The sequence below is a fragment of the Culicoides brevitarsis genome, chromosome 2, assembly GCF_036172545.1.
Source record: "Culicoides brevitarsis isolate CSIRO-B50_1 chromosome 2, AGI_CSIRO_Cbre_v1, whole genome shotgun sequence".
Taxonomy (NCBI): Eukaryota; Metazoa; Arthropoda; class Insecta; order Diptera; family Ceratopogonidae; genus Culicoides; species Culicoides brevitarsis.
Window position 1 is genome coordinate 2,011,128 of NC_087086.1, and position 14,500 is coordinate 2,025,627.

The 14,500-nt window shown below is 27.2% G+C and overlaps 1 protein-coding gene across 1 annotated transcript in view; it reads left to right on the forward strand.

Annotated features, from left to right (window-relative positions):
* The window catches only part of LOC134832572 (NADPH oxidase 5), a 46,038-nt gene extending 31,621 nt beyond the window's left edge, over positions 1–14,417 (forward strand). The window contains exons 5-14 of the mRNA XM_063846636.1: positions 3,910–3,994; positions 4,592–4,677; positions 7,222–7,346; positions 10,685–10,950; positions 11,009–11,197; positions 11,774–12,866; positions 13,288–13,502; positions 13,567–13,641; positions 13,688–14,166; positions 14,220–14,417. Coding sequence (XP_063702706.1) covers positions 3,910–3,994; positions 4,592–4,677; positions 7,222–7,346; positions 10,685–10,950; positions 11,009–11,197; positions 11,774–12,866; positions 13,288–13,502; positions 13,567–13,641; positions 13,688–14,166; positions 14,220–14,417 — 2,811 coding nt within the window. The remainder of the gene's footprint in view (positions 1–3,909; positions 3,995–4,591; positions 4,678–7,221; positions 7,347–10,684; positions 10,951–11,008; positions 11,198–11,773; positions 12,867–13,287; positions 13,503–13,566; positions 13,642–13,687; positions 14,167–14,219) is intronic.
* Positions 14,418–14,500: the final 83 nt, after the last annotated feature.

Sequence of the window (14,500 nt, forward strand, 5' to 3'; positions counted from 1 at the left end):
CGTGTTCTCCATGCCCATATGCGTAATAATGACAATCTTCTTTGCGAACACAACGCCCATTTATGCGACGATAGCCCTCAATGCAAAAACATCCTCTTGAACAACGCGGCGCCGTAACACAAGTATGCCCAAAATTGCATTGTTCATCGCAAAAATCCCCGCATCTGTAATATCTTTCATTTCTCCCGCATTGATAATCTTGATTTTCGCCTCCGTGATGCCCGCCGCCATAATTTCCGCCTCCGTGATGTCCTCCCCCGCCATAATGAGGTTTTTCATGCACGCAAAAACAATTGCAAACGGGACATTTTTTATCCTTGTGCAAGCGATAATCATCCAATTCCGTCGAATTATCGAACGAAACTTCCTCGCACACGCAAAAAACTACCAAAAAGCAAAAAATTATCAAAATTTGCTTCATCGTGAGAAGAGTCCGATGGAGACTGAGATGCAAAATGATAAAAAATCGACTTTTATTCTTGAAGATAAAATAAGCGATTTATTGACATTTTTCCTAAATATTTAATAAACGACATAAATTTTGAGTCAATTTCTACAAAGATTTTTTATGAGTTCTTTTGCTTGGTTGCATGTATCTTTTTATGATTTTTGTTTGTTTATCAAAAAAAATTTTGATGATCAAAAGGATGTTGAACTCATCAATAATAACACGAGCAATCAAAAAAACAAGAAAATTAAAATTCCTGAAATTTATTTTGTGAGAAAATGTCACAAATTTTATTAAATTTTTATTTAAAAGTATGTAAAAAATATCTAAATTTTAATTAAAAGTTTTTTTTTTAAAAAGATTTAAAAGTACAAAAAAAAAATACAAAATGTCAATTTTCGTATAAAATATCTAAATTAATTTAATTAAAGTTTTTATTTTTATTTTAACTGAAAAAAAAAATTAAAATTTTATTTAAATATTTAATAAATATTTTAAAAAAAATTAAATGATATTTGAAAAATTATTATATATTGTGGATAAATTTATATTATTTTTTTTTATAATAAAACAATTTTTTGTTGAAAAAATTAAAGAAATTATTTTTAAAAGTAGAATAAAATAATTAAGTTAATTTTTTAAAAAATAAGGAAATTATAATTAAAATATATTGAAAAATGTTCGCTCGAATTTTTTTGAAATTTTTAAAAATTTTATTATTTTATTTTGTTAAAAAAAAATAAAAATTAAATAAAAAAATAAAATAAAATTAAAAAAAAATAAATCTTTAAAATTTCAATTTAAAAATACGTAATTTAATTTTTTCTCTAAATAATTTATTTAACTACCAAATTTTAATTAAAAGTTATGCATTAAAAAAAATATTTGAAAAGCTTTAAAAGTAAAAAAATATAAGTATAAAATAAATTAATTTAATTAAAATTTTTGTTTACATTTCAACTGAATTTCATTTAAAAATAATAATTTTAAAAAATTAAATAATTTTTGAAAAATTATCTTTTCATATATTTTGAACATATTTTGCATAGATTCAAATTTAATTTTTTTTTTTATATTTTATTCAAGAAATTTTTTTTATTGAAGTTGAGTAAAAATTTAAATAAAAAAAAAAAATTATTTAGAAAAAAATATTCATTTTTTCAAAAAATAAGAAAATTTTTATTGAACTTCATTGAAAATTTTTTTTTGCTCGAATTTTTTTCAAATATTTTTTTATTAAGAAATTGTCGTGAAAAAAACTTTAAAAAAAAATCAAAAATACGTTTAAAGTAACTTTTCGCTTTATTTCAATAAAATACAAAACTTAGTATTAAAAAATTGACATTTCCATTAATTTTACTTCTTTCCATAACGATCGCCATCATATCTGTCGTGATCATAGCGATCTTTGCCATACTGAACTCTGTCAAAACGATCATGATCAAAGTCTCTGTCGCCATAATACGATCCTCGATCATAACTCGAGCCTTTGTGATGATAATCGTCTTCGTCATAACGCGAATTTCCATATTTCGATCCGTATTTTCTGCCACAAATCTTGTCTTCTTTCACGCATTTTCCATTGTGATCGACAACAAATCCCGGAATACAAGTACATCCTCTCATGCAAGCTTTGAGTCCTCGACATTTGTGACGATCTTCGGGACATTCCGAGTCGCAAGGCTTCACGCAATCCGAGTAAACAGCAAAAAGCCCACAATCTGGCGTTCGGTTGACAACTTGATGATGATGCGAATCTCCGTCGTCGTCTTTGCGAGAATATTTGCTGAAATATGACGGGCCATACGACGAACCATACGAGGGAGTATATGAAGGGACATGACTGTGATAGGATTGAGGTTTGGCACAATTACAAACGCAAGCAGGACATCCCGAAGGACGTTTGTTGTCGTAAGAATAACCCGAAACTGTGTGAACGGGCACTGTTTGAACTGCGGGAACGGTGTGAACAGTTTGAACGGGAGCTGCTACTGTATGAACTGTTTGAATTGGAGCTACGGCATAAACTTGATTGCTGCCATGATGATTATTTTTGTTGTTGCTATGACTCCGGAATCCATCATCTTCACTCGAATCGTCACGAACGTGCGTTGCATTAACGCCAAAAACGAAAATTAAGACAAATATAAATTTTAGCATTTTTTTTTTGACGATTCCTCGAGATCCCAAAATCAACTGAAAATCCGATCGTTCTTGATGTCTGCTTTTATTCTGAAAAAAAGATAAAATTTTAACAGTTTTATGATGATTATTGCAATAAACTTCATGTTTGACGACCCGACTGAATTTCGTGAAGATGCATTAACGTGTCGTTGACTCCGAACCAGTTTTGCACTTTTTGACGAAAAAAACATTTTTCAACATCAAAAACAAACAACAACAAATTGTTTGACAAATTTACTTCGAATCCAATAAAATTTTCAATCAATCACTTCTAGCTACTGTTTTCAACGCGCAGCTTTCGATCGTATCAAGAGATCTCTTGTTGCTCTATTTATTTATTTTTTTGTAGCAAAAAAGTGTTAAAATAGTGTTGAGCGAAGATCTTCTTACAAAAAAATAAAAAAAAAAGCAAAGCCACAATTACTGATTTATATTTATTTTTCTCAACAACTTGGCTTGTAACACACATGCGAAAATTTATTGCAAGCAGCTGACAAAGTATCAGATTAATGGTGCATTTCAGTGGCAAATAGTTTTTTTTTTCGTTGCGTATTTTGTCGATTTTATTGCAGAAGTTGATACGGATCTTGAGTTTTCATTTCATTTCAGTAAATATTTCTGTTAGAAGTTGTTATTTGTCGTCTGTTGAATTAATTTTTTTTTTTGAGGTAAAACTTGATATGGAGACGATTTTTCATGAGAAATATTTTTTTAAAGATAAAATTTTTATTTAAAAATTTTTAAATCGTATTTTTCCTTTAAAAATGTGAAAATTTTTTATAAAATTTTATTTAAATTAGTTAAAATAATTAAATTATTTAAAAATAAATAAATTAATAATAAATTTTTAAATAATTAATATTAAAATTATTAATTTAATAATTTATTTTATTTTTATTTTAAATTTATTTTTTTCAATAGTTCTTGATTTTTTATTTAATTTTTATAAAATGAATAAAAATTTAAATATTAAATTTTTTAATTAAATTAAATTAAATTATAATTATTTTTAAATTTTTATTTATTTTAATTTAATTTAATTTTAATTTTTATGTTATTTTTTTTTAAAGAAAAATTTTTATTTTAAATGCTTCTCGATTTTTTTTTTTAAATTTTATAAATTTTTTTATTTATTATTTTTTTATTTAATTTTTAAAAAATTAATAAAGATTTAAAAAATTAAATATTAAGTTTTTTAATTAAATTTAATTAAAATTACTTTTTATTTATTTTAATTAAATTTAATTTTTTTCTAAAATTTTCTTTTTTATCCGCAGGAATTCATTGACGCAATTAACCAGTTTGCCGGACAATCACCCGAGGATAAAATTAAATTTTTGTTCAAAGTATACGACTTGGATGGTATGTATGAAAAATGACTCATTTAAATTATTTTTTATCATAAAATCATTTAAAAACGCATAAAAGATGCGCAATTTGCACGCCGTGTTTAGCTCATTAATTTTTTTTTTTCAAATAATATTAAATGCTCATTAATTTTTCACATCTTTTCAACAGATAATAAAAAAATACATTTTTAATAACGGCAACGCTAAACACATAATTTATCATCATTACTCGATAGATTCTTGCAAAATGCATGAAAAATCTCTGCCAATAAATATTTCTTACCAAAGAATTTTTCTAAATTCTTCCCTTGTCGCTGCGCTGATTATAAACTCGTTGAACTCGTTTTATCATCTGAGAAAAATAGAAAGAAAAAAAAAATTGAAATTAATAATCAGAAAAAAAATAATATCAGAGCATCATCAATAAAAAATATTAAATTTATGAAAGGAAGTGAATAAAATATTAATTTTGCATTTTTTTTATCAAACTAATGGAAAACTCAAAGCTGTGGGAGGACGAGTTATTTTTTATTTATTTATTACGTTACCTATATTTTAACTAATTTTAATATGAAAGAAATTAATTACGCGATTTTTTCATTTATTTCAGGCGATGGTTTGATTCAGCATTTGGAGTTGCAACACGTAATGCGAGCGTGTATGGAAGAAAATGGCATGCAATTTTCGGAAGAACAAGTAAGAATATTTTGTTAAAAAATTTTTTTTCAGGATCAAATGTGTTAACTTGCATAAAGGAAATTTTTAATTAAAATAGAACTAAAAAAAATATTTTTTTATTTAAATTTTTTTTAAAATTAAATTAAAATTTTGTTTTTTTAAATAAAATTTTTAAATTAAGTAAAAAAAATAAAATTATTATTTTTTTTAAATAATTTAAAATTGAATTATTTTTTTAAATAATATTAAATTAAATAAATTAATAAAAAAAAAAAAATTTTTTTTTTAAATAATTTTAAATTAAATAATTAATTTTAAAAAAAATAAAATTAAATTTTTTAAAAATATTAAATTAAATAATTAAATAAAAAAAAAAATAAAATTATTTTAATAATTAATTAAAAAAAAAAAAATAAATTTTTAATTAATTTTAAATTAAAAAAAAATTAATTTAATTTTTAATAATTTTTAAATAATTTTAAATTAAATAATTAAATTTAAAAAAATTAATTAAATTTTTTTTTTCAAAACAAACAAATTAAAAAAAATATGCAAGTTACCATATGCGCTCTTGAATTTTATTGTATGTAATTTAGTCTTGTCTTGTTTGTTTTTCACCTTCTCCTCTGTTTCTTCCCATTTTTCGCTAAAACAACACTCGTTCAAGATCGAATCCGCTGATTAGCACAAAAGAAAACATGAAAACACACAAAAAGAATCGCTTAATTTCGAATTCCTGTGCTGTAATTGAATTGAATTGATTACAACAAGATTAGAGCGTTAACGTGTTGCCTTCGTCTTTTGCATTTTATCGTCTTCGGCGATGTGCATGTCCGTTCACATGTATTTGATAACAAGCTGATAAGGAAACGATACGACCTCTCTTTTCGTAACTTGATTGCAATTGCAACAAGTGCAACAACAACTGGAACTCCGAAAGGCAGTTGCAATTTTTCAGTGAATATTTAAATTTTATGCACTTGCTGCTGCGCGTTGCTCTGCGTTGTCTCGTGTTGTCACCAATATAAAGTTAATGATCTACAACCTAGTTGAAGTCCATATAAATTGCCCCTTTTTTGCTCTGTACGCAACATTAAAATAGTGTTATTCTGATCGTGTCTCTTAATTTTTATTTAAAAAAAAAAATTTTTTTTGCTTGTTACACGCACGCTGCTGTCTTTCAGCGTTGCCAAGAGGAAAAAAAAATTTTTTTTGCAAAAAAAAAAAAAATAAAATTCTGCATAACTCGATTTAATCGACAAGCGAGTGAACATATTTTTAAGGTTTTCCGATTGATTTTTTGCAGTGAAATTGATAAATGAAGCGATCTATTTCGCCTTTCGTACCACACGAGGAACGACGACAAACAGCTTCATGTCAAAAACTGAGACATCAACAAGCGCGTACAAGTTTAACGATAACAAAGTCATTAATTATTATCTCCCGTATAATGTTTAATGCAAGAAATATTAATATTGCCGAGGTATATCATAGCGCAAAAGACGACGAACGAGTGCAGCGAAGATGTTATAATAAACAAACAAGACAAGAACGGTAGATAAATGGGTGAAGTTAATTCATGTTTGCAGAGATTTCCTCTAGTTTTATTTTATAAATTGCCTTTTGCGCACAAAAAAAAGAAGCTATGCACTTGTTTCATGGGAAAATATTCAATTTTGTTTAATCTAATCTGCGTTACTGACCAAAACATTACTTTGATTCGCACAGGAAATCATAAAATAATTTAAATTGAGAAAAGATTGAATTTAGTTAAGTAGAGTGACAGATTTGACTTGTTTTGATTTTTCTTTCAAAAAAAAAAAAATTAAGTTAGGCCGTTCCAATTTTGTTTTTTGATGTTTTTGTCACAAAAGATTTTTTTCCAAATGGGGCAAAATAAAAAAAAAAATTAAAATACTTTTTCATACAAATTTTGAAATTTAAAATTTTTTTTTTTCAAAAAAATATTTTAAATTTAGCCGCTCCAAAATTTTTTTGAAAAAAATTTGAAAAATTTTTTAAAAATTTAAACAAAAAAATTTTTTAAAATAATTTAAAAAATTTTTGAAAAATTTGAAAATAAATTTTTTTTTTTAAATAATTTATTTTTTTTAATAATAATTTATTTTTTTTAATAATTTTTTATTTTAAATTTAACAAAATAATTTTCTTTTTAAAAAAAAAATTTGTTTTTGAAAAATATTTTTTTTTTAATATTTTTGATTTTTAAAAATTTTTGTATTGAAAAACTAAATTTAACATGAATTTTCTTAAAATAAAAAAAATATTTTTCAAAATTTTTTGACAGTTATTTTTTGAAATTTTTTTTGTTTAAATTTTTAACTTGAAATACTCTGAGATTAATTTAATAATTATCAAATCTCAAAAACAACAAAAAAATAATTTATAACAAAAATTGTTTAAATTTCGTCATTTTGTATGAAAAAGTATTTCAAAACTTTTTTTTTTATTTTGCCCCATTTTGAAAAAAATCTTTTAGGACAAAAATATCGAAAAAAAAATTAGAACAGCCTTAAAAACTAAAAAAAAATTGTTTTTCAGATTGAAGATCTAACGATGGCAATGTTCGAAGATGCTGATCCAAACAGACGAGGAGCAATTACTTATGAAGCTCTGAAGAACCAACTCGAGAAACATGGAGGATTATTGGAGAACTTAAGCATCAGGTAAAAAAAAAATTATCTCTCATCAAGTTTCAACACGAACGCATTTTGACGTAGAAAGTCAAGTCAATTAATCACTGAAAAGAGAAATAATTAAAATGTTGATTTATCTCTTACTTTGTGTGACTCTGAGCGATGAAGACATAATTTCAAAGTATCTCAATTTCCATTAGACCACACATGTGACGTGATTTCTGATTGAAAATTGACATGAAATTATTATTGAATTGATAAACATGACACGGAGTCCGTCTGGATTTCGAGACCCTCGTAAATAACCCGAGAGAATAGCAATTATTGTTGCATTATTTTCAAATAAATTTTGCGAAAAGGCCAATAATCATAATAATAAATGTAACACAAATCGATTAAATGTTAAACATGACGTCGTTTACTTGAATCATTTTACAACAACACACATTATTGCTATTTTAATTGATTGAAACATTTTTCAACCTCTACAAAAAAAAGTACGAAAAATAAGCGAACATGAGACGACGCTCGAACCATTATTTAATCTCGAGACACGATCTGGAATTATTACGACTTTGCACACGATTAGCAAAAAAAAAAGTATTCTTTCTCATCTTGCGAAGCTGCGGTTTAGGTGTCAATAACTTATGCATTTTATTCACGCACAAAACGAATATTATATGCCGTGTCATTCAATTATAATATGACTTTGCAATCACACATTTGAATAGTTACAATTGGATGCTGTTGTGTATCTTATCGCTGCGCATTCATTTTTTTTACTTCAATTCGTGATGTAATGGGCGTTCGTTCGGATAAAACAAGTTCAAGCGGTACAAACCATAAAATGCAGCAACGAAGAAAGAGAGGTGACATAAGTTTGATTAAAAAATTTTGAATAAATGATTTTTTTTTGCCTCACTCTCATTTAAAATTCAAATTTCTGTCTCTCGTTTGTAACAGTTCTTTCAGTTGGTTGTTTTCTTTCAGCGATAGACAGACCGTAGAGGTTATTTCATTAACATGAAATGCATTTCTAAATGAAGAAAATGATTTCTTATGATGCAAGAAGGGTCTGTCTGAACAATGTTTTTCATAAAAAAAAATTTTTTTTTTGAAAATTTGGAAAAAAAAATTTTTTCTCTTCGTAAAACGCCTTCTCATGAAACTTACCCTTCATCAAAAAAAAAAAAAAAAAAAAAATTAAAAAAAAAAAAAAAACAATGTTTTTCATCAAAAAAAAAAAAAAAAAAAAAAAAAAAAAAAATTTTCTCTTCGTAAAACGCCTTCTCATGAAACTTACCCTGAACAATGTTTTTCATCAAAAAAAAAAAAATTTTTTTTTGAAAATTTGGAAAAAAAAAAATTTTAACTGAACTTAACCTGAACAATGTTTTTCATCAAAAAAAAAAAAAAAAAAATTTTTTTTTGAAAATTTGGAAAAAAAAATTTTTTCTCTTCGTAAAACGCCTTCTCATGAAACTTACCCTGAACAATGTTTTTCATCAAAAAAAAAAAAAAAAAATTTTTTTTTGAAAATTTGGAAAAAAAAATTTTTCTCTTCGTAAAACGCATCCTGAACAAGTTTTTCTCAAAAAAAAAAAAAAAAAAAAAAAAAATTTTTTTTTTGAAAATTTGGAAATAAAAAATTTTTTCTTTTCGTAAAACGCCTTCTCATGAAACTTACCCTGAACAATGTTTTTCATCAAAAAAAAAAAAAAAATTTTTTTTTGAAAATTTGGAAAAAAAAATTTTTCGTAAAACGCCTTCTCATGAAACTTACCCTGAACAATGTTTTTCATCAAAAAAAAAAAAAAAAAAAAAATTTTTTTTTAAAATTTGAAAAAAAAAATTTATCTCTTCGTAAAACGCCTTCTCATGAAACTTACCCTGAACAATGTTTTTCAAAAAAAAAAAAAAAAAAAAAAAAAAAAATTTTTTTTGAAAATTTGAAAAAAAAATTTTTTCTTCTCGTAAAACGCCTTTTCATATAAAAGTATATTTTCTAATATTTAATTTTTTTAAGAATTCATAAGTAACGAAAATTCAAAATGCGCGCACATCTTAAACTTCTTTTATTTCAACGAGTCTTTCCAAAACATTTTTAATTTGAATAATTTGATAGTGTGAAATCATTGATAGACTCGACAAAACAAAAACAAAATAGTTTAAACAAGATTAATGATTAAATACTTTTTAATTGCCGAATGCCTTTTAATTTGCTTACTTCAGCAAAAAATATGAAGCAAAGTTTCGTCGCGCGCACTTGCAAAAAAACAAATTTCAAAAAGTAATCGCAACAAAGTGCTTTTGACTTCTTACTAGATGTAAAATTAACACAGTGCAACTAATTATTTGTGACATTACAAATAATATGCCTTGTAATATAAATAAACTCACTCACTCTTTGAAAGGTTTCAAGCCAGGCAGGCATGGGGAGATAGAGAGAAGCAAAAAAACTTACAACTTACATCAACAAAGTATTAATAGCTTTAAATCTTGTTTCTTTCAATGTGATTTGTCGTCGTCGTCGTCGACGACCAACACCTTCACACAAAAAATTTTTGCAAAAAGTGCAAGAAATTCGCCGAAGAACCAAACCAACGCAAAAACTTTGAAAGGCGTGGGCTCACGAAAACATGGTTGGCGGATAATTAGCACAAAAGAGGAATTAGAAAGAAATTTTCTCACAATAAATAGAAAATTCAATAATAACTCGGCATGTTAATCGCCAAGTCTTTGTTACATATCTTTATGTCTCTATTACATGCAGTTAAAAACAAGCATAAACAACGTGGAAGAATGGAATAAAAGACTAATGTGAAACGTTTAATATCAAATAAAATAAATCTTTGAAAGCCCGCACAATTTGCGAACGAGTTATATACTGAGGCGCGAGATGTGCCTTACTCGTTTTTCACACTTTTTACCAAGTTATGGAATTAACGCAGTGCGCAAGATAAGAATGTCCCATTCAACTGTCGCAAATGATTATTTATTTCACACCAGAGACTCTTTGCTCTCGTTTTCGTCACGACTTTTCTCTATCGCGCCGCGCACTCGACGAAAAGCCATAAAATTAAACGATCAAATTACTTTTTTTTTTGCTTGATCTACAAACATGGATTTATGCTCGAAAAAATAATAATAACAAAACATGAAATTAATTTAGTTGAACATTAAAATGTTTTGTCTTGATCAAAGCGATCGACTCTACTCTATACTCTAAGTTTCAATTACAATTCGCCATTAACAAATAATAAGTTAGAGATCGAAATGTGATTGTGTTCAAAAAAAAAAAAAAGGTTGTAAAAATATTTTACATGACATTTTAATTTAATTTTACAAATAAAAAAAAAAACTTTTAGCATTGACCGATGGTTAGTACCGTTACCGCAAGAGGCGATTACTGGCGTGAACAAAAGTGTCAAGAACAAGAGGAATAAATCTTTTGTGCAGACAGTGAAGGAAAAATTGCCGTATCAACTTACCGCGCCTTATATGAAGAATAATTATGTGCTCGTTGTTTTCGTGGTGCTTTATACGCTCATCAATGCCGGCTTGTTTATCTCGCGAGGTATTCAGTATGCAAATAAGGGTGCCAATATTTTTGTCATTTTTGCACGAGCCTGTGGTAAGTTTTTAAATTTTCTCTTATTTTTTTTTTTTAAAGGATTTTTTTTTGTTAACAGGACAATGTCTTAATTTCAACTGTGCATGGGTTTTGGTATTGATGTTACGTCACACGTTAACGTTTTTGAGAACGAGAGGATTTGGTGTCATTTTTCCCATTGATCATCACATTTATTTGCACAAACTTACGGGGATTCTCATTGCAGCATATTCACTTTTTCATACAATCATGCATTTGATCAATTTTAGTAAGTATAAATTATGAAAAAGAAAATTAAATTTTTTTTTTAAAAATTAAAATAATTGATTTTTTTTAAATTAAAAAACTTTTTCTAATTGAAAATTAAATTTTTTTAACTAAAAAAATTTTTTTTAGATTTTTTTTTAATTTAAAAAAAATAATTAAAAAAAATTTTAATTGAAAATTACTTTTTTTAACTAAAAAAATTGATGATAATTTTTTTATTATTTTATAAAAATTTTTAACTTAAAAAGTTTTTTTTATTTCTCTATAATATTTCAAAAAAAAAATATTTTTTTTTATTTAAAAAAAATAAACATTTTTTTAAAAAAATATTTTTTTTAAATAAAAAAAAAAAGTTTTTTTTTAAATTTAAAAAAAATAAAAAACCTTAAAAAAAATATTTTTTTTTATTTAAATATTTTTTTTTATTTAAAAAAAATAAACATTTTTTTTAAATTTGAATTTTGAGATTTTTTTTTTATTTTGAATAATTTACTTAAAATTTTAAAATAAGTGAAAAAAATTTTGATAAATTTTAATTTTTTTAAAATCTTTAATTTTTTTTTTTATCTTTTCAAAGGTTGTTATGTTGTTCATGATCGCGAAGTTAACGCAAATAATTACACAACTGCCGAATGGTTATTCACAAGCAAACCCCAAAAATTTGGACTCGTTCATGGATGGGCAAATCCAACAGGATTTCTCTTGTTTTTCATCTTACTCATCATGTTCATTTGTTCACAGCCTTTTGTGCGTCGCGGAGGAAGCTTTGAAATTTTCTATTGGACTCATTTACTTTACGTGCCTTTTTGGATTTGTGTCATTTTGCATGGTCCCGTTTTTTATAAATGGTTTTTTGTGCCGGGCATCATTTATTTGATCGAGCGCGTTATTCGTCTAATTTGGATGAAATCGAAACGCGGAAAAACTTACATCTCATCAGGACTTTTGTTGCCGTCAAAAGTGACACATTTGGTCATTAAACGTCCCAATCATTTCTGTTTCCGTCCCGGAGATTACGTTTTCGTGAATATTCCTGCGATTGCAAAGTACGAATGGCATCCTTTCACGTTGAGCAGTGCGCCGGAACAAGAAGACTACATTTGGTTGCATATTCGAGGCGTTGGCGAATGGACAAATCGTCTTCACGAGTTCTTCGAAAAGGAACAGGAAAAGTTGCATAATGGCGAAATTGAACCTGTTATTGCGGGAACGAGCAAATCTCAACCGACAGCACAAATTATTCATGCGCAAGAGAAAAAGACGCCTTCTTTGACGAACACGCCAAAAAGTGCATCTCTCGATTCGCCATTTTTGAGCAATTCAGGAACAAATTCAAGCGATGATTCGATTTTACCTCGTCGAATTCCGCCGGGAACGTCAAAACTTGCGATGGATAATTCCGCGAAAAAGACAGAAACTGCGCCGACAGAAGGAAATAACAAAACAATCACGAAAATTAGGGCTCAGATACAGAGAACGTTCTCTCGAAGAGACACAAGCAAGAATTTAAATGGGCAATCAAATGATGCTTTTGTCAATGATGAAGGAGGAAAAGGTCCCGGGCCGGATAAATTGCACAAAATGTTGTTACAGAAGAAGGCTCCGTTGGAAAAGTCACTTTCGATGCCCGATATGCAAGTGAAAATTAAGAAAAGGGAACGAATGATGGTGTAAGTTTTGAAAAAATTTAACCTAATGAACATTTTAAAATTTTTTCCCAATGCAAATTTCGAATTTTTGACCTTATGCACAATTAAAACTTTTCCCAAATCATATTTTAAAATTTTTTCCCAATGCAAATTTTAAATTTTTCTTAAAATTTGAACCTAATGAACATTTTTCAACTTTTTACCCAATGAAAATTTGAAATTTTTAACCTTATGCACAATTAAAATTTTTCCCAATGCAAATTTTAAATTTTTGCCCAATGCAAATTTTAAATTTTTTTCCCAATGCAAATTTTAAATTTTTCTTAAAATTTGAACCTTATGAACATTTTTTAAATTTTTTCCTAATTAACATTTTAAATTTTTATCCCAATGCACAATTTAATCTAATTCACTTTTTTTCTTTAATTTTCCTCAAAAATAGGCTTCGTGAGTACATGAGATCCGAATCTGAACGTTCTTTCGACGAAACGCAAATCAAAAAGGCTCGAATGCAAAGTTTAGGATTGGCTTATTTGTCGCCGCAAAACAAATCTTTAGCTCAAAGCTTCCGTTACATGCGAAATAAACCAACAATTATCGCATTCAAGACTCCGAGCTTGGAAAATTGTGAACCACGTGACTCTACAAATTCAATGGGTAAGAATTTTTTTGAAATATTTTCAATTTTTCCTTAAAAAAATAAAAATTTTGTCATTTTTAGTAGTTTCTCCGGGCATGTACACGGAAAAAGAAGCTGAAGAAGGAAAAATTCGACGAGCAGCAAGTAAATTTTCATGTTTTTCCACAAAATTTTTGATTTTTCATGAAATTTTCTTCCATAGACGCCAACATGGATATTCTCAAACCGCATCCAACAGTAAATTATCCCGTTGGAAAACCTTTGGAAATTTACATTGATGGTCCTTATGGCGCTCCATCGTCACACATCTTCGTTGCACAACATGCTGTCTTAATTGGAACAGGAATCGGCGTCACTCCCTTCGCTTCGATCCTTCAATCCATCATGCATCGTTATTGGAAGGCGCGTCATACGTGCCCGCGTTGCAATTTCGAATGGGCAAGCGAAATCCCGCCAACGATCATGAACTTGCGCAAAGTTGACTTTTTCTGGATCAATCGAGATCAACGTTCGTTCGAATGGTTCGTCAATTTATTGTCGCAGTTGGAGATCGAACAAGCCGAATTGGGAGGCGCCATGGAACGATTTTTGGATATGCATATGTACATCACGAGTGCCCTGCAAAAAACCGACATGAAAGCTGTTGGATTGCAATTAGCGCTTGATTTGTTGCATCAAAAGGTAAAAAATTTCAATGAAAATGAAAATTTATGAAAAATTTTGAAATTTTTTAGGAAAAACGAGATTTGATAACAGGATTGAAGACGAGAACGAACGCTGGAAGACCGAATTGGGACAAAGTTTTTAAGCAAATTCAGGCACAGAAAAAGGGAAAAGTTACAGTATTTTATTGTGGACCGCCACAACTTGCCAAAACATTGAGATATAAATGTGATCAGTTTGGTTTTGGGTTCAGAAAAGAAAATTTTTAGATTTATTTAACACAAATTAGAAGTTAATGGGGATTTTTTCTGATAAAATGTTCAAAATATTCAATTGAAATCATTCAAAATCG